The 21,757-nt window shown below is 40.4% G+C and overlaps 1 protein-coding gene across 11 annotated transcripts in view; it reads left to right on the top strand.

Moving 5' to 3' along the window:
- MRPL42 (mitochondrial ribosomal protein L42) overlaps positions 1-21,757 on the top strand; it is a 61,156-nt gene that overhangs the window by 16,176 nt on the left and 23,223 nt on the right. For 8 of the 11 annotated variants that reach the window (XR_008379078.1, XR_008379079.1, XM_053586629.1 and 5 more), the window contains one exon: positions 2,983-3,146. Coding sequence is in view for 8 of the 11 variants with exons in the window: in XM_053586629.1 (XP_053442604.1) it covers positions 2,983-3,146 (164 nt within the window). In the remaining 3 variants the exon portion in view is untranslated. Of the gene's footprint in view, positions 1-2,982; positions 3,147-3,543; positions 3,747-11,154; positions 11,254-12,660; positions 12,673-21,757 lie in introns of those variants that run through there. The other 3 variants (XR_008379080.1, XM_053586630.1, XM_053586634.1) reach the window with 3 other exon arrangements.

Genomic DNA, 21,757 nt, shown 5'->3' with positions numbered 1-21,757 from the left:
CATCTATAAAAACAGAAGGCATAACAGAAATATGCATTGAATTTAATTATAACTTGTCTTGTGTTTTCCCCCACATTTTACCCTCACAATAAGGAGGATGCAATTTACATAATCTTTCCAGATGAGACTCAATAGCACTACAAAGTAAATACCCAAATTTCTGCAAAGGCAAAGTGAATTAAAACAATTATACAAAAAAAAAAATAAAATAAAATAAAAAAAAAGAGGGCGGCGCCTGTGGCTCAAGGAGTAGGGCGCCGGTCCCATATGCTGGAGGTGGTGGGTTCAAACCCAGCCCCGGCCAAAAAAAAAAAATAATAATAAAACAATTATACAACTAAATGAAGCCTGAAGAGACAAATGTTATTTGCAATTTTTTTTTTGTAACTTGTTTGCTTTGATAAAGTCACAATCTTCACAAATGGAACTATAATAGAAAAATAAATCAAATGAAACATTTATTAATAAATGAAGCCTATTTTATTACTTTATTAATGATAAAAATATTTCAGCACAGCTGTTGCATTTTAAAAAGTGAAACTACATACTATGTTTCTAGCTCAGTAAACAGATGAACCTTATGTCTTTGAGTGACAACAATTGAGCATTGTACAGTACATCTTAGGAAGACCCGTAAATTAAAGAACTACTGGTTTAAAGTTAGTGATTATGAAATGAGTAGGTTTGTTTAAACACCAGCATCACCACAAACGTGAGTAATGCATTGTACTATAATATCTGTGCATGATGAAATCCACACTGTCACTAGGTGATAGGAATTTTATAGTTCCTATCATTATAATCTTAGGGGACCACTGTTGTTTATATGACCAAAATGTCATTAGGTAACACCTGACTGTACTTACTTAATTGTGTCACCTCCATGTACTTATATTGCCTTATAAGAGGTCTTGTTCCATGTACATATAAACTAGATGTAAGTGCATGCTGTAACATTTAATACAGTGGTAGAATGTAGTTGTCAATGATAGTGTATGAATGTAAAGAAGACATTTGTATTTGAATTCAGATTTTCATTGTATTGAATGATACATTCAGGCATACATATGTGTTATGACATGTAAATCAAGGCAGTGTTAGAATCCTAACATTACAGATATGTTATCATTATGGTAACATTATATGATGTTAAGTGTTAATTTTGTAACATATACTAGTATTACTTAATATTTAATATGTAAATAACTTGACCCTCTAAAACCGAGGTTCTTTTTTTTTTTATTATTAAATCATAGCTGTGTACATTAATGCGATCATGGGGCACCATACACTGGTTTTATAGACCGTTTGACACATTTTCATCACACTGGTTAACATAGCCTTCCGGCATTTTCTTAGTTATTGTGTTAAGACATTTACATTCTACATTTACTAAGTTTCACATATACCCTTATAAGATGCACTGCAGGTGTAATCCCACCAATCACCCTTCCTCCGCCCAGCTCCCCCCTCCCTCCCATCCCTTTCCCTCTTCCCCCTATTCTTAGGTTATAACTGGGTTATAGCTTTCATGTGAAAGCCATAAATTAGTTCCATAGTAGGGCCAAGTACATTGTATACTTTTTCTTCCATTCTTGAGATACTTTACTAAGAAGAATATGTTCCAGCTCCATCCATGTAAACATGAAAGAGGTAAAGTCTCCATCTTTCTTTAAGGCTGCATAATATTCCATGGTGTACATATACCACAATTTATTATAAAACGGAGGTTCTTAAAGGTTTCAGTGAACCACTATTACTGATAGGAATATGTTGTATTATTTATGTATGTTGGGGAGAGAAGATTTTTAGTAATTAATGTCTTTAGGAGGAAGACTACTCAAATAACCATGAAGCATTATTTGATGGTATTTCATTCACCTGAAATGAAAACATTAAAAATTTTCCTGCTTCAAAAAAAAAAAAAAAAAAAAAAAATTTTCCTGCTTCCAGGCGGTGCCTGTGGCTCAGTGGGTAGGGTGCCAGCCCCATATACCGAGGGTGTTGGGTTCGAACCCAGCCCTGGCCAAACTGCAACAAAAAATAGCCCGGCATTGTGGCGGGCACCTGTAGTCCCAGCTACACAGGAGGCTGAGGCAAGAGAATCGCCTAAGCCCAGGAGTTGGAGGTTGCCGTGAGCTGTGACGCCACGGCACCCTACCGAGGGCGATAAAGTGAGACTCATCTCTAAAAAAAAATAATAATTTCCTGCTTCCATTGGATAGAAGAAATGTCATTTACAATGAGTGGTTTTTCATTGTTTTTTATCTTAATGATATACAAGGTAGGCTGTAAACTTTTTTTTTTTTGTTTTTTTTTTTTTGGCTGGGGACTTTTGTTTTGCAGTTTTTAGGAGGGGCTGGGTTTGAACCTGCCACCTCCAGGATATGGAGCCGTTGGCTGTGGACTTTTAAGTTAAAAAATCATGGGCATAATTTAGACTGTTGGAAAATAGAAGTAATAAGTACTTTATTATTGGGGAAAATAAGAACTTTAAAATAGAATTTTATTATTGGAAAAGAAACCTAAAATTTAATGTGATAAAAGTATTTCTGGGCGGTGCCTGTGGCTCAGCGAGCAGGGTGCCGGCCCCATATACTGAGGGTGGCAGGTTCAAGCCTGGCCCTGGCTAAACTGCAACAAAAAAATAGCCGGGCGTTGCGATGGGCGCCTGTAGTCCCAGCTATTCGGGAGGCTGAGGCAGGAGAATCACCTAGGCCCATGAGTTGGAGGTTGCTGTGAGCTGTGTGACGCCATGGCACTCTACCGAGGGCGATAAAGTGAAACTCTGTCTCTACAAAAAAAAGTATTTCTGACTCTTCATTGAATAATGCAACTAAGTTGAAACTCTGGTAACTTATTAACAGACCCTAGAGTACTGTAGTGAATTACTGAGTATGGTAATTGTTTTATTCTAAACTGAGTCAAGTGCTGGCTAACAATCCTACATTTTGATGCTGTTTGTTACTGATTATTTTGTAGCCTATTCCTCTACCAGATCCTGTGTGTAATAATGAAGAAACACATGATCAAGTGCTGAAAACCAGATTAGCAGAAAAAAGTGAACGCCTTGAACAAGGACCCATGATAGAACAACTTAGCAAAATGTTCTTTACTACTAAGCACCGTTGGTATCCTCGTGGACAGTAAGTTCTATTTTCTTTTTCCTTAACTCCTACTAGACTCACTACGGGAAGAGACTGTTCTTGCATTAGCAGTTGTCAGAAGTGGTATTCTGCGTGGGAAATTTAACCCCAAGTATAGTCAAATACCATATTGCACTTAAATTTACATATAATGTCCTGAAATGAAATAGTGCTTCATTTTTTTCCCCCTTTGTTTTTTTTTTTTTTTTCTTCTTATTTTGGAGACAGGATCTCAGTCATCCTGGGGTTGAGTGCTATGGTGTCATAGCTCACAGCACCCTGAAACTGTTGGGCCCAAGTGATTCTTTGGCCTCAGCTTCCCAAGTAGTTGGGACTACAGGGGCCCACCACAACACCTGACTATTTTTAGTAGAAATGGGGTCTTTCTCTTGCTCAGGCTGGTCTCAAACTCCTAAGCTCAAGCAATCGACCTGCCTTGGCGGGATTACAGGTGTGAGCCACCAGGCCTGGCCCTCCCCCTTTGTTTTAATGGAGGAATTTAATGAGAGCTTTCAGTGAATTTTGTAAGTGTTCCTAAAAATTTTTCCATTCTATGATGTATGTTATTTTTATTTATCTTTCTGATATATAATTATTCGTGTCTTTGGCCCTTTCATTCTTTAACATTTTGAGTTATTACAAAAAAAAAAAAAAAATTGGGTGCAACAAATGAGTGGCCAGTATATATTGTTCTCAGTTTCTTTGAGAAACTGCCATTGCCCTTGTGTTTGCAAATACCTAACATTTTATTCCATCTTATGTGCTATCCAACTCTGGCTTTAATTAGTTTTCTTTATTCTTTTTTCTTTTATATGTATTTTCCATACCAAACTATGAGGGCTTTTTTTTTTTTTTTTTTTGAGACAGTCTCAAGCTGTCACCCTGGGTAGAGTGCTATGGTATCACAGCTCACAGCAACCTCCAACTCCTGGGCTCAAGCGATTCTCCTGCCTCGGCCTCCCAAGTAGCTGGGACCACAGGCTCCCACCACAACGCTCAGCTATTTTTTGGTTGCAGCCATCATTGTTGTTTGGTGGGCCCAGGCTGGATTCGAACCTGCCAGCTCAGGTATATGTGGCTGACGCCTTAGCTGCTTGAGCCATAGGCGCCGAGCCATTTTTTTTAAACACCAGTCTCCCTATGTCACTCTTGGTAGAGTGCTGTGGCCTCACAGCCTCAAACTCTTGGGCTTAAGGGATTCTTTTGCCTCAGTAGCTGGGACTACTGGCGCCCACCACAATGCCTGGCTGTTTTTTGTTGTAGTTGTCATTGTTTAGCAGGCCTGGGCCAGGTTTGAACCCACCAGCTCCAGTGTATGTGGCCAGTGCCCTAGCCAAGCCAAGGTTTTTTTTATTGTTCATATTTATTCCTTTGAACAAACTTGGTTCTTTTACTTATGTAACATAGTAGCACTAGGATGGCACATTTATAGCAGGATACATTTATAGAAACATGAATATTCCTGTTTTTTGCTATGTATAATACACACATTTTTGCCCAAATTTTGAGGAAAAAAATAAGGATGTTCATTATACATAGGTAGTATGGCTTGGAGTAGGGGAGCCCAGCAGGCCTCTTCCTGGGGCCCATGGGTACACATGGGGTTCCAGTCTGGAAGGATCCAAGATCTGGTGGGAGTGGGCTGGAATAGCCTCCGCAGAGCACCACAGTCAGGGAAGGGGATAGTGGCAGGGCTGGCAAGGTGAGTGGCTGCTGCACAGAGGGAGCCAAGAGCCCCATGCAGGTCCCAGGGACCTGCTTGGTTGCCCACAGGCTCAGAAACTCCTGCCCCACCAGCCACATGTGTGGCCATGTCAGCTCTTGTTTCCGATGTGGCAACAAGGGAAGGACTCCCAAGAAAGAGGAAGGGGCAGCCTTCACAGAGCGGGTGATTGTGGGAGGGCAGCATAATCTGTGCATTTACCAGGGGAGCATTAGCCCTCCTCAGATGTATCTCTCCCGGCTGAGAGTGACCCTTTCTCAAGGGTCACTTTATTTATGCATGCTATCTGGATTTTTCATACCTTTGTAATTGTAAGACTAGGGTATTCGAAAACAAATTAGGAAGACATTTCATAACCCTGTATCTTAAGTCATTTCCATAGTCTAAGATTTATTTTTCTTTTTTTCTTACTTCAGGTTAATGTGAGGGTACAAACAATCAGGTTACAATATTTGAATTTGTTATGTAGAGTCACTCTTGTAGTAGTGCTCTACAACAAAAGGGAGTGCCACCCACCCCTACATTGTGCCCATTAAGTGGGAGTGCACCAATCCCCCACTTGCATGTTCCCCCTCCCGTAGTCTAAGATTTCTTCTTAGGATTTATAGCATCGCTCAATTATCTTTTTTATTGAGAGAGAGTGTCTCACTCTGTTGTCCAGGCTAGAGTGCTGTTTCGTCTGCCTAACAAAAACCTCAAACTCCTGGGTTCAGGCAATCCTTCTGCCTCAGCTTCTTGAGTAGCTGGGAGTACAAGTGCCCACCACCCTGCCTAGCTAATTTTTCTATGTTTAGTAGACATGGTGGTCTCTTGCTCAGGCTGGTTTCAACTCCTAAGCTCAAGCAATCCTCCTGCCTCAGACTCCTTCCTAAGTAGCAGACTACAAGCACATCCTTCCACACATGGCTCATTTTTCTATTTTCAGTAAACATGGGGGTCTCACTTCTATTCATTTGGTCTTGAACTCTTGACCTTAAGCAGTCCTGCTGTCTCAGCCTCCCAGAGTGCTAGGATTACAGGTGTGAGCCACCATATCTGGCCTCCCATATTTATTTGTATTTCTATCATGTTATCTAGATATTTGAGTTCAGTCCTTCTTTGAGCTTCTATAATGGCTTTCAGTACCTATCTCAGTTTCCTTCAGTGTTCTGAATTGCTACAATGTTTTGTAAGCATTGTTCATAATTAGAGCATTGAAATTATGAAAATCCTTTAAAGGCATGTAACTTGAAGGGGTACAACTGCAGGCAGGAAGACCATTTAGGAGTCTTTTTTCTTTTTTTGAGACAGAGTTTCACTACGTTGCCCTCGTTAGAGTGCTGTGAAGTCACAGCTCACAGCAGCCTCAGACTCTTAGGCTTAAGCAATCCTCTTGCCTTAGCCTCCCAAGTAGCTGGGACTACAGGTGCCTGCCACAACACCCAACTATTTTTTGTTATTGTTGTTGAAGTTGTCATTGTAGTTTAGCAGGCCCGGGCCTGGTTCCAACCAACCAGACTGGTTATATGGGGCCAGCGCCCTACCCAGTGAGCTACAGGCGCCGCACACTATTAGGCGTCTTGAAACCAAACATACTGTCTTTAGACATGTGTATCTAGTACTCTAACCATATTTAATCTTATTTATTTAACCTTTCTACTAATTAGCTTTTGACTGCTAATTAATCTCCTAGCATTTTTCCCCCTATAAAACTGCTAAACACTTTAAATTGTAAGCAGACTTTAATCAGATGGAATTGATTATCCTGTTATCTGTCCTAATCAAGAGCTCTGCAGAAAAATCTCAGATACTAGTTTATGTGTATAAAGAAAAATTTCACCTTTGTGCTTTGTCCTTGCAGGTGCATCATCTTTCTGAATTGTATTTTATTTATTTATTTTTATTTGGGTAGAGTGCTATGGCCTCACAACTCACAGCAACCTCAAACTCTTGGGCTCAAGTGATTCTCTTGCTTCAGCTTCCCAAGTAGCTGGAACTACAGGTGCCTGCCATAATTAATCCCTAGCTATTTGGGGGGTGGTTTTCTTGTTGCAGTTGTCATTTTTATTTTAGCTGGCCCTGGCCAGTTCGAACCTGCCAGCCTGGGTATATTTGGCCAATGCCCTACCCACTGAGCTATGGGCGCCACCATCTTTCTGAATTTTAAATAAGCATATGTATAACCACTTTTTTTTTTTTTTGCAGTTTCTGGCCAGGGCTGGGTTTGAACCCGCCACCTCCAGCATATGGGGCCGGCGCCTTACTCCTTTGAGCCATAGCATAACCACTTATTTAACAAGTATTAATATTTATTGTCTACCTATATTTTATTGAATTAATTTATTTTTGAGACAGAGTCTTCTTTGTTGCCCTTCTTATAGTGTCGTGGCATCATAGCTCACCACAACCTCAAACTCTTGGGCTCAAGCAATTCTCTAACCTGTATATTTTAGATTAATGTAAGCCATTTGCAAATGTTGGTTTCTAGATATCAGTTACCATTTATTTTTCTTTTTACCATGTTTTAAAACCTTGGTATATAGAAAGATAACTTACTAAATATTTCAAAATTCTTCTTTTTTTTTTCAGTTTTTGGCCAGGGCTGGGTTTGAACCCACCACTTCCGGCATATGGGGCTGGCATTCTACTCCTTTGAGCCACAGGCGCCGCCCAATATTTCAAAATTCTTAATCAAAAGACTGGGACCCTTTTTGAATTTTTTTTTCCCTAGAGACAGAGTCTTACCCTGTCACCCTTGGTAGAGTGCTGTGGCATCACAGCTCACAGCAACCTCCAGGCACCCACCAGAATGCCTGGCTATTTTTTTTTTTTTTTTGGTTGCATTTTGGCTGGGGTTGAGTTCGAACCCACCACCTCTGTATATGGGCCAGTGCCCTACTCACTAAGCCATAGGCACTGCCTTTTTTTTTTTTTTTAGAGAGCTGTGGCATGACATCTCACAGCAACCTCCAACTCTTGGGCTTAAGCAATTCTCTTGCCTCAGCCACTCAAGTAGCTGGGACTACAGGTGCCTGCAGCAACGCCCAACTATTTTTTTATTGCAGCTGTCATTGTTGATTTTAGCTGGCCCAGGCTGGGTTCGAACCTTTGGTGTATGTGGCCAGTGCCCTACCCACTGAGCTACAGGCACTGCCCCAGCTGTTTTTAAAGACTGGGTCTTGCTGTGGCCCAGGCAGATCTTAAACCCATGAGCTCAGGCAATCCACCCATCATGGCCTCCCAAAGTGCTGGGATTATAGATGTGAACCATCATGCCTTGCCTGAAATACACTTTTAAAAAAAGTATTTTTAAACTATACACAAGTATTTAAAATATAAAATGGAAATCTTCTCTATCCCTATTTTCCCTGTAGGTAAATACCATTAACCTCTACCTATATGAATAGCTGTATCTCATATTATATTCAAATCTGTGCTTTTTGAATTCTAATAAAATAAAACTCTTCTGAGAGTTCATCTTTGTGTCACATAGACCTGAACTGACTCAAATCATCTTGCCTCTGCCACTTTCTAGCTAGTTGTTCAGTGTCATATCTGTTAAAGAAAGTGGAAATAATAGTGCCTAATTTGCATAATGATTTTGAGATAAAATATAATCATATAGGTTAAGTACCTGGCATGTGGTTAAGTTCAGTAATAATATGGTACTGATTGATATTGTTACCTACTCGTAGTTTTTCTCTTAACTCACTATATTTTCTGTTAACTCAGTATTTGTCACAAAATAATTCACCAATTTGAAGTTTACAATTTGATGAATGCTGACAAATTATATGGTTTTATAATTACCACAGCACTCATAATATAGGTTATTTTACCATTCCACAAAGTTTTGTTAGGCCCTTTCGCAGTTGTTTCTCTGCTTGTAACTCACCCTAGCAATCATCAATCTACTTCCTATTGCTGTAATTTTTGCCCTATGTAGAATTTTATGTAAGTGGATTTATGCAGTATGTAATGTTTTGTGTGGGGGTTATTTCACTGAGCATAATGCTTTTAGTATTCATCCTCACTTTTGTGAATACCTATATTTGTCCCTTTTCATTTCTGAGTAGTATTCCCTTGTGTGCCTACTCCACAATTTGTTTATTCACCATTTGATGGACATTTTGAGTTCTTTCCAGTATTTGGTTTTTATGAATAAAGCTGCATAAATGTTCAAGTACAGGTCATTCATGTTTTCATTTTTTTTTGGCCGGGGCTGGGTTTGAACCCGCCCACCTCTGGTATATGGGGCCAGCTTCTTACTCCTTGAACCACAGGTAGCACCCCTCATGTTTTCATTTCTTTTGGGTCAATTCCTAAGCAGAATTACTGGGTCATGTGATAAGGGTGTTTTTAAATTCATATGAAATTATCAAAATGGCTTAACTGTCTTATATTCCTGTAAGCAGTGTGTAAGAATTCTAGTTGCTCCATATTCTCCCCAACACTTGGTATTATCAGTCTTTTTGATTTTTGTCATGTTTTGGGGTATTTCATGTGGTTTTAATTTATGTTTCCTTATGACTAATAATGGTGAACATCTTTTCATGTGCTTATTGGCCAATTATATGTTTGAGTTTAAGGGGTTTTTTTGTTTTTTTTTTCCAGTGAAGTGTCTATACAAACCTTTTGCCTATTTTTTAAAAAAACAGAATGGTTATCTTTTTTTTTTTGTAGAGACAGAGTCTCACTTTATGGCCCTTGGTTGAGTGCCGTGGCCTCACACAGCTCACAGCAACCTCCAACTCTTGGGCTTAAGCGATTCTCCTGCCTCAGCCTCCCGAGCAGCTGGGACTACAGGCGCTCACCACAACGCCTGGCTATTTTTTGGTTGCAGTTCAGCCGGGGCCGGGTTTGAACCCGCCACCCTCGGTATATGGGGCCAGCGCCTTACCCACTGAGCCACAGGCGCTGCCCCAGAATGGTTATCTTTTTAAGTATAAAACTTGTAGATCAAAGTGCTTTATGAAGATATAAGCTTTGTAAGTGATTTCTCCCTGTGGTTTTTTTTTTTTTTTGTGACAGAGTCTCACTTTTTTGTGGCCCTTGGTAGAGTGCTGTGGCGTCACAGCCACAGCAACCTCCAGCTCTTGGGCATAGGTGATTCTCTTAGGTGAGTAGCTGGGACTGCAGGCGCCTCTACAACGCCCGGCTATTTTTTGTTGCAGTTTGGCTGGGGCCGGGTTTGAACTTGCCACCCTTGGTATATGGGGCCTGTGCCTTACTCACTGAGCCACGTCTCCACCCTTCTCCCTATGATTTGCTGTTTAATTTTTTAAATAGTGTCTTTTGAGGCGTGACACCCATAGCACAGTGGTTATGGTACCAGCCATATACACCGAGGCTGGCAGGTACAAATCTGGCCCAGACCAGCTAAAACAATGACAACTGCAACAACAACAACAACAAAAAAATAGCCAGGCATTGTGGCAGGCACCTGTAGTCCCAGCTATTCAGGAGGCTGAGGTAAGAGAATCGCTTAAGCCTAAGAGTTTGAGGTTGCTTTGAGGTGTGACACCATGGCGATCTACCGAGGGCAACATAGTAAGACTCTGTCTCAAAAAAATAAATAAATAAATAGTGTTGTTTGAAAATCAAAACAGCTTTTAAATTTTGATGAGGTCTACTTTATACATTTTTCCTTTTATAATTCAATTAGTTGTTTTGTGTCCTACTTGAAAAGTCTTTGCCTAACCTAAAATCACTGAAATTTTCTAGAAGTTTTATAATTTTAAGACTCTAACATTTAGGTCTATGATCTATCTAGAGTTGATTTTTATATGTGATATGAGGCTTAAGTTGAGGTTCATTTTTTTACATGCGCCCCCCCCCCCATCCAATTGTTTAAACACCATTCTTGGAAAATATTATCCTTTACCCATTGAATTGACCTTGTTACTTTTGTCGAAACTCCACCCTATATGTGGGTCCTTAGAGTCTCTATTTTATTCCATTAATATGTGTCTATCTTTATAATATCTTGCTGTTTTGGCAACAATAGCTTTTAAATAAGTCTTGAAATGAGAGTAAATAACTATAATAACTGAGAGTAAACAACTTTGTTGTTTATTTCAAGGGGTCTTGCTCTTGCTTAGGCTGGTCTTGGAACTTCTGAGCTCAGGCAATCCACCCACCTCAGCCTCCTAGATGGCTAGGTGTGAGCCATTGCCCCCAGCCAATTTGCTCTTTTTCTAAGTTTCCTTTTTTGTTTGTTAAATAAGAAGTTTATTTAAACAAAAAGACACTTGAAGGGAAAATTACCTGGGATTTGTTTTTAAAATAAGTTATCCCTACTTACAGATTATCCTACACGTAAGAGCTATGGAACAAAAAAATATAAAATTGTCCTTGGTTTTATAATGATAAATGAAAAACATTAAAATTCTCCAGTTGAACCAGGTATGCAAAGATTTTTGTGTTGTTTTTTGTTAAAAACAATGAAAGCAAAATAACTTACTGGGATGTAGAGATAAGAGCTGAATGAGCATGGCACTAATGAAGAAGGCAGTTATTTTCCCAGAACTAGTATTTTCCCTCATCTTATCTTACTTGATGTAAGTCAAAACATACCATTGGCCATTTAGTTTTTTTGTTTTGTTTTTTGTCACCCTCAGTAGAGTGCCTTGGCATCACAGCAAACTCCCAAGTCTTGAGCTCAAAGTGATTCTTTTGCCTCAGCTTCCCCAGTAGCTGGGTCTACAGGTGCCCGCCACAATGCCTGGCTATTTTTAGAGTTGGGGTCTCTCTGGCTCAGGCTGGTCTGGAACCTGTGAGCTTCGGGCAATCCACCCACCTCCTCAGCCTCCCAGAGGCTGGGATTACAGGTGTGAGCCACACCGTGCCCAGTGGCCATTTAGTTTTTGTTTTGTTGGGGGTTATTTTTTTGTTTGTTTTTGAGACAGAGTCTCACTCCCTTGCTCACGTTAGAGTACCAAGGCATTAGTCCAACTCACAGCATTATTCTCCATTTCCAACTGCACAGCGGTGCCTGTCAAACGGAACCTGATTTGCCTCTTTAGCAAATCTTGTCATTCACAGTACAGGCTTTCACTGGTTGACTAAGTGGTGTATGGCTTTGAATCTTAAATTACACCACAGAACCATATGCCCCTCCATCTTCAAATTAATATGATCATTCTTAGTCTTGATTCCTTCCTTGGACTTTTCATCAACCATAGCAAATGTGCCAAAGTCTCCTCAGCTGTCATTTCACAAAAGGAGGAATAGGGCAAGCTTCTTTTTATAGTTTCTTAAGGCCCATAATTTAGAAAACTTTGTTCTTTTTTAATTCAAGGAAGTTAGTGCTAGAAATTTCCTTCTCAGGCCTGCTTTAGCCGCATCTCACCAATTTTGGTATGTTTTATTCTCATTTTCATTTAGTTGAAAATGTTTTCTGATTTCACTTGTGAAATTTTCTTTTTCTTTGACTCATGAATTTATTTAGCAGCCATTAATTTCTAAATACTTCGAAATTTTCCAAATGTCTATTACTGATTTCTAGTTTAATTCTGATAAAAAATAAACTTTGTGTGATTTCAGTCTTTTAAAATTGATTGAGACTCATTTTATGGCCCAGATTATGGTCTATCTGGGTAAATACATCATGTGCATTTAAAAAGAAAGTATATTTTTTACCATTGTTGGGTGTAGTATTCTAAAAATACCAATTAGATCTAGTTGGTTGATAGTGGTGTTTCTTTTCTATATCCTTACTAATTTTTGTTTATTTAATCAGCTACTACTACAACTGTGGACTTTTCTATTTCTCCTTTCAATTTTATCTTTTTTTCTTTATATATTTTGAAGCTTTATTATCAGGTATGTACATATAATGTGTATTTTTGGTATATCCTCTTAATGAATTGACAACTTTATTCAATTTATTTTATTGTTGCTAATATTTTTTATTCTGAAATCTGTTTTGTCTAGTGTTAATTAATATAGCTTACCAAGCCTTCTTTTGATTTAGTGTTTGCATGGTGTATCTTTTTCTGTTCTTTTACTTTTAACCTGTCTGGGTCTTTATTTTTAAAGTCAGTTTCTTATAGATAGCATATATTAATAGTTGGATGCTTTCCTTTTTATCCAGTCTGACCTCAGTGCACATCTCTCATTTCAACATGAAGCTGTTTTAAATGCTTTATCCTTTGATTTTCAGTGCTTTTCACTCTGCCTCTGCAATATTCTCTTAGCTTACCTTTTTTTTTTTGAGACAGAGTCTCACTATGTTGCCCTCACCACCACCATTGCCGTGGTGTTGCAGCTCACAGCCACCTCAAACTCTCGGGCTTAAGTGATTCTCTTGCCTCAGCCGCCCAAGTAGCTGGGAGTACAGGTATCCGCCACAATGCCCAGCTATTTTTTTGTTGTTGTTGCAGTTGTCATTGTTGTTTTAGTTGGCCTGGGCTGGGTTCGAACCCTCTAGCCTCAATGTATGTGGCTGGGGCCCTTACTCACTGAGCTACGGGTGCCGCCACCTTAGCTTACTTTGTTTTTTTTGTAGTTTTTGGCCGGGGCTGGGTTTGAGCCCACCACCTCTGGCATATGGGGCTGGCGCCCTACTCTTTTGAGCCACAGGCACTGCCCTTGGCTTACCTTTTTTGTGTTTTTTTTTTGCAGTTTTTGGCCAGGGCTGGGTTTGAACCTGCCACCGCCAGCATATGGGGCTGGCACCCTACTCCTTTGAGCCACAGGCGCTGCCTTGGCTTGCTTTTTTATTGAAGCTTTATTTGATTATATTCACATTGAATAGTTATTGCCCCCATAGTACAACCATACTATATGTATTATAGTTTATTAGTATCTGTTAATGTTAACATTTGTAGGTGATTTTACTACTACTTCTCTGGATTATTCTCTCTTTGTTGGAAATGCATCTCCTGTTTTGTAACTTCCTACAAGACTTGTAACATAGCATCCTTAATGCAATGTACAGCTAAGTTACTGTCTGATGGAATAATATCTCACCTAATTATTTTGACAGCTTTGTTAAGGTGTTCATTCCTCTTCGAAATGATACTTGATTTATAGTAGTTTGGGGGGTGGTCCATTGGTAAATTTCCCAGTGATTCTTAAACGTTTTATTTCGGGAGTTCAGCTGTCAGGTTATATAAATTTATCCAGTTCCATTTTGTCTAGGTAGATCAGGGTTAAGATGTTCTTCATTATCAGATTTTTTTTTTTATTATTTTTTTTTTTTTTTGTAGAGACAGAGTCTCACTTTATGGCCCTTGGTAGAGTGCCGGTGGCCTCACACAGCTCACAGCAACCTCCAACTCCTGGGCTTAAGCGATTCTCTTGCCTCAGCCTCCCGAGTAGCTGGGACTACAGGCGCCCGCCACAACGCCCGGCTATTTTTTGGTTGCAGTTTGGCCGGGGCCGGGTTTGAACCCGCCACCCTCGGTATATGAGGCCGGCGTCTTACCGACTGAGCCACAGGCGCCGCCCCATTATCAGATTCTTAATTAAGGTATGCAAATCCTGAATGATCCAAGGGTGTTGCCCCACTTCATTCAGTCTTGAAGCTACACTTGCATGTAATTATTAGCTTCAACTAAAGTGGGCAGACTGGGAACATAGGTAGTATGATTGTATGGGATTGATGCCAAAATAGTCCAGCAGCTGATAACCATTGTTGATTGGATTATCTCAGGTCTAAAAAAGTTAAGTCTTTACTATTAAAATTGTGAACTGAATTTTGCTTTTTCCTATCCTGGTGATCCAATGTACTTTTGGATGTCTTTTCAACATCATGAAGTTTTCAGCTTCATACCAAGACTAGGTACTAGAACTGTTTGAACTCTTTTTTTTTTTTTTGGTAGAGACAGAGTCTCACTGTACCGCCCTCGGGTAGAGTGCCGTGGTGTCACACGGCTCACAGCAACCTCTAACTCTTGGGCTTACACGATTCTCTTGCCTCAGCCTCCCGAGCAGCTGGGACTACAGGCGCCCACCACAACACCCGGGTATTTTTTTGTTGCAGTTTGGCCGGGGCTGGGTTTGAACCCGCCACCCTCGGCATATGGGGCCGATGCCCTACTCGCTGAGCCACAGGTGCCGCCCCTTTTTTTTTGCAGTTTTTTGCCGGGGCTGGGTTTGAATCTGCCACCTCCAGCATATGGGGCCGGTGCCCTACTCCTTTGAGCCACAGGTGCCACCCAGAACTGTTTGAACTCTTAGTGTGAGAGATGGGTGATGAAACCTAGGATGTTGATTTTGGAGTTAATTTGAAGTTTTAGTTCTCTATGCCCTGCTTTTGTCTAAATGAGTAGTTTTAGATTCAATTTTGCAAAGGTTCATTTTAAAAAAAATAGTACATATAATCATGAAGCTTCTACTTCTGTGTGATGATACTACAAGTGATAGAAACAAATTAAAGTAGCTTAGCCACTACATTATCTCTAGCTGAAGTCCTGGGGCTTCGAACATACTCTTTGGAAGGTAAATCTTATGTACATCCATTTATTTTATACTCCCTACAGGAATTCACATTTACTACTGGCTCTGTAAATAGTTGTTGAGGACACAATTCTAAATTGCATTGTCCCCCACAGCTCTCCGACATATCTCCTTTTGGCTGAGGAAGCAGAGCATGTCTGTGCCCTCAGTAGCTGGCTTCTCTGTACAAGTTCTTCTTCCTTTCTTTAGTCTTCTTTATTTGAAAAATATCACAAGTGATGGAGCATTCCTTCCAGTAGAATTCTTTCTAGAACACATCATTTTAGCAGTATTTATAGATTTCCTAATGGTGTGTTCTTTACTTCTCATGTTAATTCAATCTCAATAATTGAAACTCTGTTTACATGTGTGAAGTTCATGTACTGTATTAGTTTCTTTTGCTGGTTTCTTCTCATATCTCTTGCCTCTAAATTTCGGAGTACCCCAAGGATAAGTTCGTGGACCTCTCCTCTTTTCTGTTCCATTCTTTTTTTTTTTTTTCTTCTGTTCCATTCTTGAGGACTGTGATCTCAGACTCCTGGCACCTGCATGTCGATGGCTCCCAAGTCTATCTGTGTTCAAGACCTCTCCCTTGACCTCTAGGCTTTTATATCCAACTCTGTTTGACACATGCAAAATAGGTATCCTTAACTTAATGTGTCTCTGTTTTTGTTTGTTTGTTTCTTTTTTTTTGAGATAGAGTCTCACTTTGTCACCCCCAGTAGAGTGCTGTAGTATCATAGCTCACAGCAACTGGTTGGGCTCAACTAGTTCTCTTGCCTCAGCCTCCCAAGTAGCTGGGACTACAGGCGCTGGCCACAATACCAGGCTATTTTGTTGTTGTTGTTGCTGTTGTCATTATTGTTTCAGCTGTCCCGGGCAAGATTTGAACCCACCAGCCCAGTGTATGTGGCTGGCGCCCTTACCCAGTGAGCTATGGGCGCCAGCCCTCAGGCTGCTCTTGAACCTGTGAGCTCAGGCAGTCCACCCACCTCAGCCTCCCAGAGTGCTGGGATTATAGGTGTGAGCCATTGCGCCCAGGCTTGTCTCTGTGTTTCTAATGGTCCTCTGCAAACCAGCTTCTCCTACAGCCTTCTCTCAGTTAATGCTGGCTCCATTCTTCTAGCTGCTTGGGCCAAAGCCTTGGTACCTATCTGGACTCTTTTCTTTGTCTTATACATAACATCTGGTTTATCAGCAAATCTTGTTAGCTCTATCTCTCGAAATATATTCACATTTGAATGCTTACCGCTGTCACCTCTGCTACTGTCCTGGCCTAAATCACCATTGTTTGCTTGATTTTTTTTTTTATAAATAGTTTTCGTAACTGGTCTCCCAGCTCTGCCTTTGCTTCCCTGAAGTCTCTTCATAGCATAGTAGCTAGAGGAACCCTGTTAAAACTTCCGTTCTTATAATTTTTCTGTTGAAAATCCTTAAAGAGTTCCCCATATGCCGGAGGTGGCGGGTTCAAACCCAGCCCTGGCCAAAAACTGCAAAAAAAAAAAACCAAGAGTTTCCCTTCTCACAATAGGTTTACCAGAACCTACAACCTGACTTGATCCTCCCTTACCTTTCTGACCTCATGTCCTACCATTCTTTTCCTGTTTACTCTGTTCTGGCCAGATGGCCTCTTTCCTGCTCCTTGAGCATGCCTTTCCTTCCACCTTAGAGTTTTTATACCGGCTGTTTCTCTGCATGGAATACTTTTTTTTTTGTTTTTTAAGAGACAGAGTCACATCCTGTCGCCCTTGGTAGAGTGCTGTGGTACCACAGCTCACAGCAACCCCAGCTCTTGAGCTTAAGCAATTCTCTTGCCTCAACCTCCCGAGTAGCTGGGACCACAGGTGCCTGCCACAACACCCGGCTATTTTTTTTTTTTGTTGTTGTTGTTGTTGCAGTTTGGCCAGGGCTGGATTCAAACCCACCACCCTTGGTATATGGGGCCAGTGCCCTACCCACTGAGCCATAGGCACTGCCCCGTGTGGAATACTTTTTCTGCCATTATCAGTAAAGCTAGCTTTCTCACTTCCTTCAAGTTTTTACTCAATGAAAGCTTCCCTGTCCCAATATATTTATTTTGTTTTTCTATCTCCTGCACTAGATCTAAGACCCATGAGAGTAGAGACTCTGGTCTTGTTTTGTATAGTACAGAATTGTTAGGACCTAGAAGTAGTGCCCTGGCACTACTCAGTCACTCAAAAATGAATAATTGATCCAGATTTTTATAGTATTCCTTAAACAAATAGAAAGTTAACATAGCTCCATTAAAGGTAAAACTGAAAGAAAAGGATGGAAGGAAGACTGGATAGAAAGTAGGAAGGAACTGGAAAATAATTCTGACTTTCTGAAATACATAGCAATCTTATAAATGCATGAATAATAGTAGTACTTATTTAAAGAACTGGAGCCAAAACAAAAAGTTAGCTGCTCCCATCAGTAGGAAACAGATTTGAGGATCTAGATCTGGTTTTATTTACTTATTTTAGAGATGAAGTCTCCCTCTGTTGTCCAGGCAAGAGTGCAGTGGTATGAGTATAGCTCACTATAACCTTGAATTCCTGGGCTAGAGAGATCCTCCTGCCTCAGCTTCCAGAGTAGCTGTGACTACAGGCAGGTACCACCATGCCTAGCCAATTTTTTTTTCTGGAGACAAGAATTTCACTTTGTCACTTTGTCACTCTGTCATTCTACCCAGAATGCCTTGGTGTCATAACTCACAGCAGGGTCAAATTCTTGGGCTCAAGTGATTCTCTTTGCCTTAGCCTACCAAATAGCTGGGACTACAGGCACTCGCCACAACACCCTGCTATTTTTAGAGACAGGGTCTTGCTCTATCTCAGGCTGGTCTTGAACCCATGAGTTCAGGCAGTCCACCTACCTCGGCCTCCCAGAGTACTAGGATTACAGGCATGAGCCACTGACTGTGCCCAGCCTAAAAATTCTTTTTTTTTTTAGTGACAGTCTTATGTTGTCACCCTTGGTAGAGTGCTGTGGCATCACAGTTCACAATAACCTCCAGCTCTTGGACTTAGGTGATTCTCTTTGCCTCAGCCTCCTGATTAGCTGGGACTACAGGCGCATGCCACAATGCCCGGCTATTTTTTTTTTTTTTTTTTGCAGTTTTGGCCAGGGCCGGGCTCGAACCCATCACCCCTGGTATATGGGGCCAGCACCCTACTCCTTGGAGCTACAGGCACCACCCAAGCCTAAAAATTCTTAAATTGAATTTCCACATTAGCAAAAAAGTGAAAATAAAAATTAACTTACCAAATCCTGACCAGAGGGAAGTTTTGAAGAGAACTCATCACCAAAACATATGTACTCCATGCAGAAAGTTTTCTTTTTTTTTTTTTGTAGAGACAGAGTCTCACTTTATGGCCCTCGGTAGAGTGCCATGGCATCACACAGCTCACAGCAACCTCCAACTCCTGGGCTTAAGCGATTCTCTTGCCTCAGCCTCCCGAGTAGCTGGGACTACAGGCGCCCGCCACAATGCCCGGCTATTGCAGAAAGTTTTCTTAAATCAGTAAAGAAAATAAGGAAATGCAGAGAAGCAAAACCAAAAATTCTCCATGGTGAAAGCCCTCAAAAATTATCAATGCTAACAATGCATTTCATTTCTCTGTATATAATTTTTGTTAGCTTGTTTATTTTTACATGATTGTAATCATATTGTATATATAAATTTGCATCCTATATCTCCCCTTAATATCCTAATTTTTCTGTATTCCTTTGGGATAGATTTTCAGATGAATTACTAGATAAAGTTAAGAATATATTTTGAGGGTGGTGCCTGTGCTCAGTGGGTAGGGTGCTGGTCCCATATACCGAGGGTGATGGATTCAAACCTGGGCCCCGGCCAAACTGCAACAACAACAACAACAAAAATAAATAACAATAGCTGAGCACTTATAGTCCCAGCTACTGGGGAGGCCGAGGCAAGAGAATTGCCTATGCCCAGGAGTTGGAGGTTGTTGTGAGCTGTGACGCCAGGGCACTCTACCGAGGGTGATAAAGTGACACTCTGTCTCTAAAAAAAAAAAAGGAATACTTTTTGATACATACTTTCATGCTGCTTTTCAAAAGTATTGTACTAATTAATAATTTTAACCATTGGGATCTGGTACTGCTGATTTCACCACACCTGTGCTTGGATTTAGCACTATGATTTTTAACAATTGTAATTGCAAAAATAAATAAATGGTTCCTTCACTCTTTTAATTTGCAGTTTTTTCACTTTTGTGACATACATATTATACCATAAACATATTAGTCATTGTATTCTTGTTTATTTAAACATAATTTTGCACATGAAGAGACCTCCGTTTAGAGAATGTCCTCTAAAACTTTAATGGAACATGATATTCATAATGTGATGTTTCTTTAAAAACAAACAATCATTAGCTTTTAATTCAAGACTAATCATCCAAGTTACCATGTTGAGATTGTCTTCAAGATCTGAAAGAAGGTTTTTCAAAATGCTTAATTAATAGGAAGCAACTCAGGCTCGGCACCCGTAGCACAGTGGTTACAGTGCCAGCCACATATACCAAGGCTGGTGGGTTCGAACCTGGCCCAGGCCACCTACACAATGACAACTGCAACAAAAAATATCCAAGCGTTGTGGCAGGCACTTGTAGTCCCAGCTACTAGGAGGCTGAGGCAAGAGAATCACTCTTCAAGCCCAGGAGTTTGAGGTTGCTGTGAGCTGTGATGCTTCCGCACTCTACCCAGGGCAATGTAGTGAAACACTGTCTCAAAAAAAAAAAAAGGAAGCAACTCAACTGAGCATAGATTATGCACTATAATCCGGGCTACTCGGGAAGTTAAGGTAGGAGAATCCCACGAGGTTGGGAGTTCCAGGCTGTAGCGTGATCATGCCTGTGACGAGCCACCGCACTGCATCCTGGGCAAAATGTAGTAAGATCCTGTGTCTAGGAAAAAAAGTAAAAGAATAAAATAGAAAACGACTTTCACATTGGGGAATCTGACTTATTAGTAGTGAATATTTTCCTTGCCTGCATGCATATTAAAATTTTTTTTTAAAATATGAGATTTATCCATTAATAGCTATATATTGGGTGGCCATAAAGTTCGTGTGCAGTTTAAAATAGTGTGCAATTTTAAACTGCACACGAACTTTATGGCTGCCCTGTATACTAAGTTTCATTTAAAAAGTAGATTCAATAACAGCAAAATAATCATAGAAATTTAAGATATTTATTAGGAGTAATAAACTTTTTTTTGAAACAGAGTCTATGTCGCCCTCAGCCACAGCTCACAGCAACCTCAGACTTTTGGGCTTAAGCAATTCTCTTCTCTCAGCCTCCCAAGTAGCTGAGACTACAGGCGCCCACCACAATGTCCAGCTATTTTTTTTGCAGTTGTCATTGTTGTTTAGCAGGCCCAGGCCAGGCTCGAACCCACCAGCCTCCGTGTATGTGGCTGGCGCCGTAACCACTGTGCTACAGGCTCCAAGCCAGGAGTAATAAACTTTTATTAAAATATTCTTATCCCAATTATTTTCTTCTTCTTTTTTTTTTTTTTTTCTTTTTTATTGTTGGGGATTCATTGAGGGTACAATAAGCCAGTTACACTGATTGCAATCTTGCAATCATGTCTTGCCCCCATAAAGTGTGACACACAATAAGGCCCCACCCCGCTCCCTCCATCCCTCTTTCTGCCCCCCCCCATAACCTTAATTGTCATTAATTGTCCTCATATCAAGATTGAGTACATAGGATTCATGCTTCTCCATTCTTGTGATGCTTTACTAAGAATAATGTCTTCCACTTCCATCCAGGTTAATACGAAGGATGTAAAGTCTCCATTTTTTTAAATGGCTGAATAGTATTCCATGGTATACATATACCACAGCTTGTTAATCCATTCCTGGGTTGGTGGGCATTTAGGCTGTTTCCACATTTTGGCGATCGTAAATTGAGCTGCAATAAACAGTCTAGTACAAATGTCCTTATGATAAAAGGATTTTTTTCCTTCTGGGTAGATGCCCAGTAATGGGATTGCAGGATCAAATGGGAGGTCTAGCTTGAGTGCTTTGAGGTTTCTCCATACTTCCTTCCAGAAAGGTTGTACTAGTTTGCAGTCCCACCAGCAGTGTAAAAGTGTTCCCTTCTCTCCACATCCACGCCAGCATCTGCAGTTTTGAGATTTTGTGACGTGGGCCATTCTCACTAGATGATATCTCAGGGTTGTTTTGATTTGCATTTCTCTAATATATAGAGATGATGAACATTTTTTCATGTGTTTGTTAGCCATTCGTCTGTCATCTTTAGAGAAAGTTCTATTCATGTCTCTTGCCCATTGATCTATGGGATTGTTGGCTTTTTTCATGTGGATTAATTTGAGTTCTCTATAGATCCTAGTTATCAAGCTTTTGTCTGATTGAAAATATGCAAATATCCTTTCTCATTGTGTAGGTTGTCTCTTTGCTTTGCTTATTGTC

This window comes from Nycticebus coucang, chromosome 3, assembly GCF_027406575.1.
Source record: "Nycticebus coucang isolate mNycCou1 chromosome 3, mNycCou1.pri, whole genome shotgun sequence".
NCBI lineage: Eukaryota > Metazoa > Chordata > Mammalia > Primates > Lorisidae > Nycticebus > Nycticebus coucang.
The sequence above is the reverse complement of the archived record's forward strand: the minus strand, read 5'-3'. Positions and strand labels throughout refer to the sequence as shown.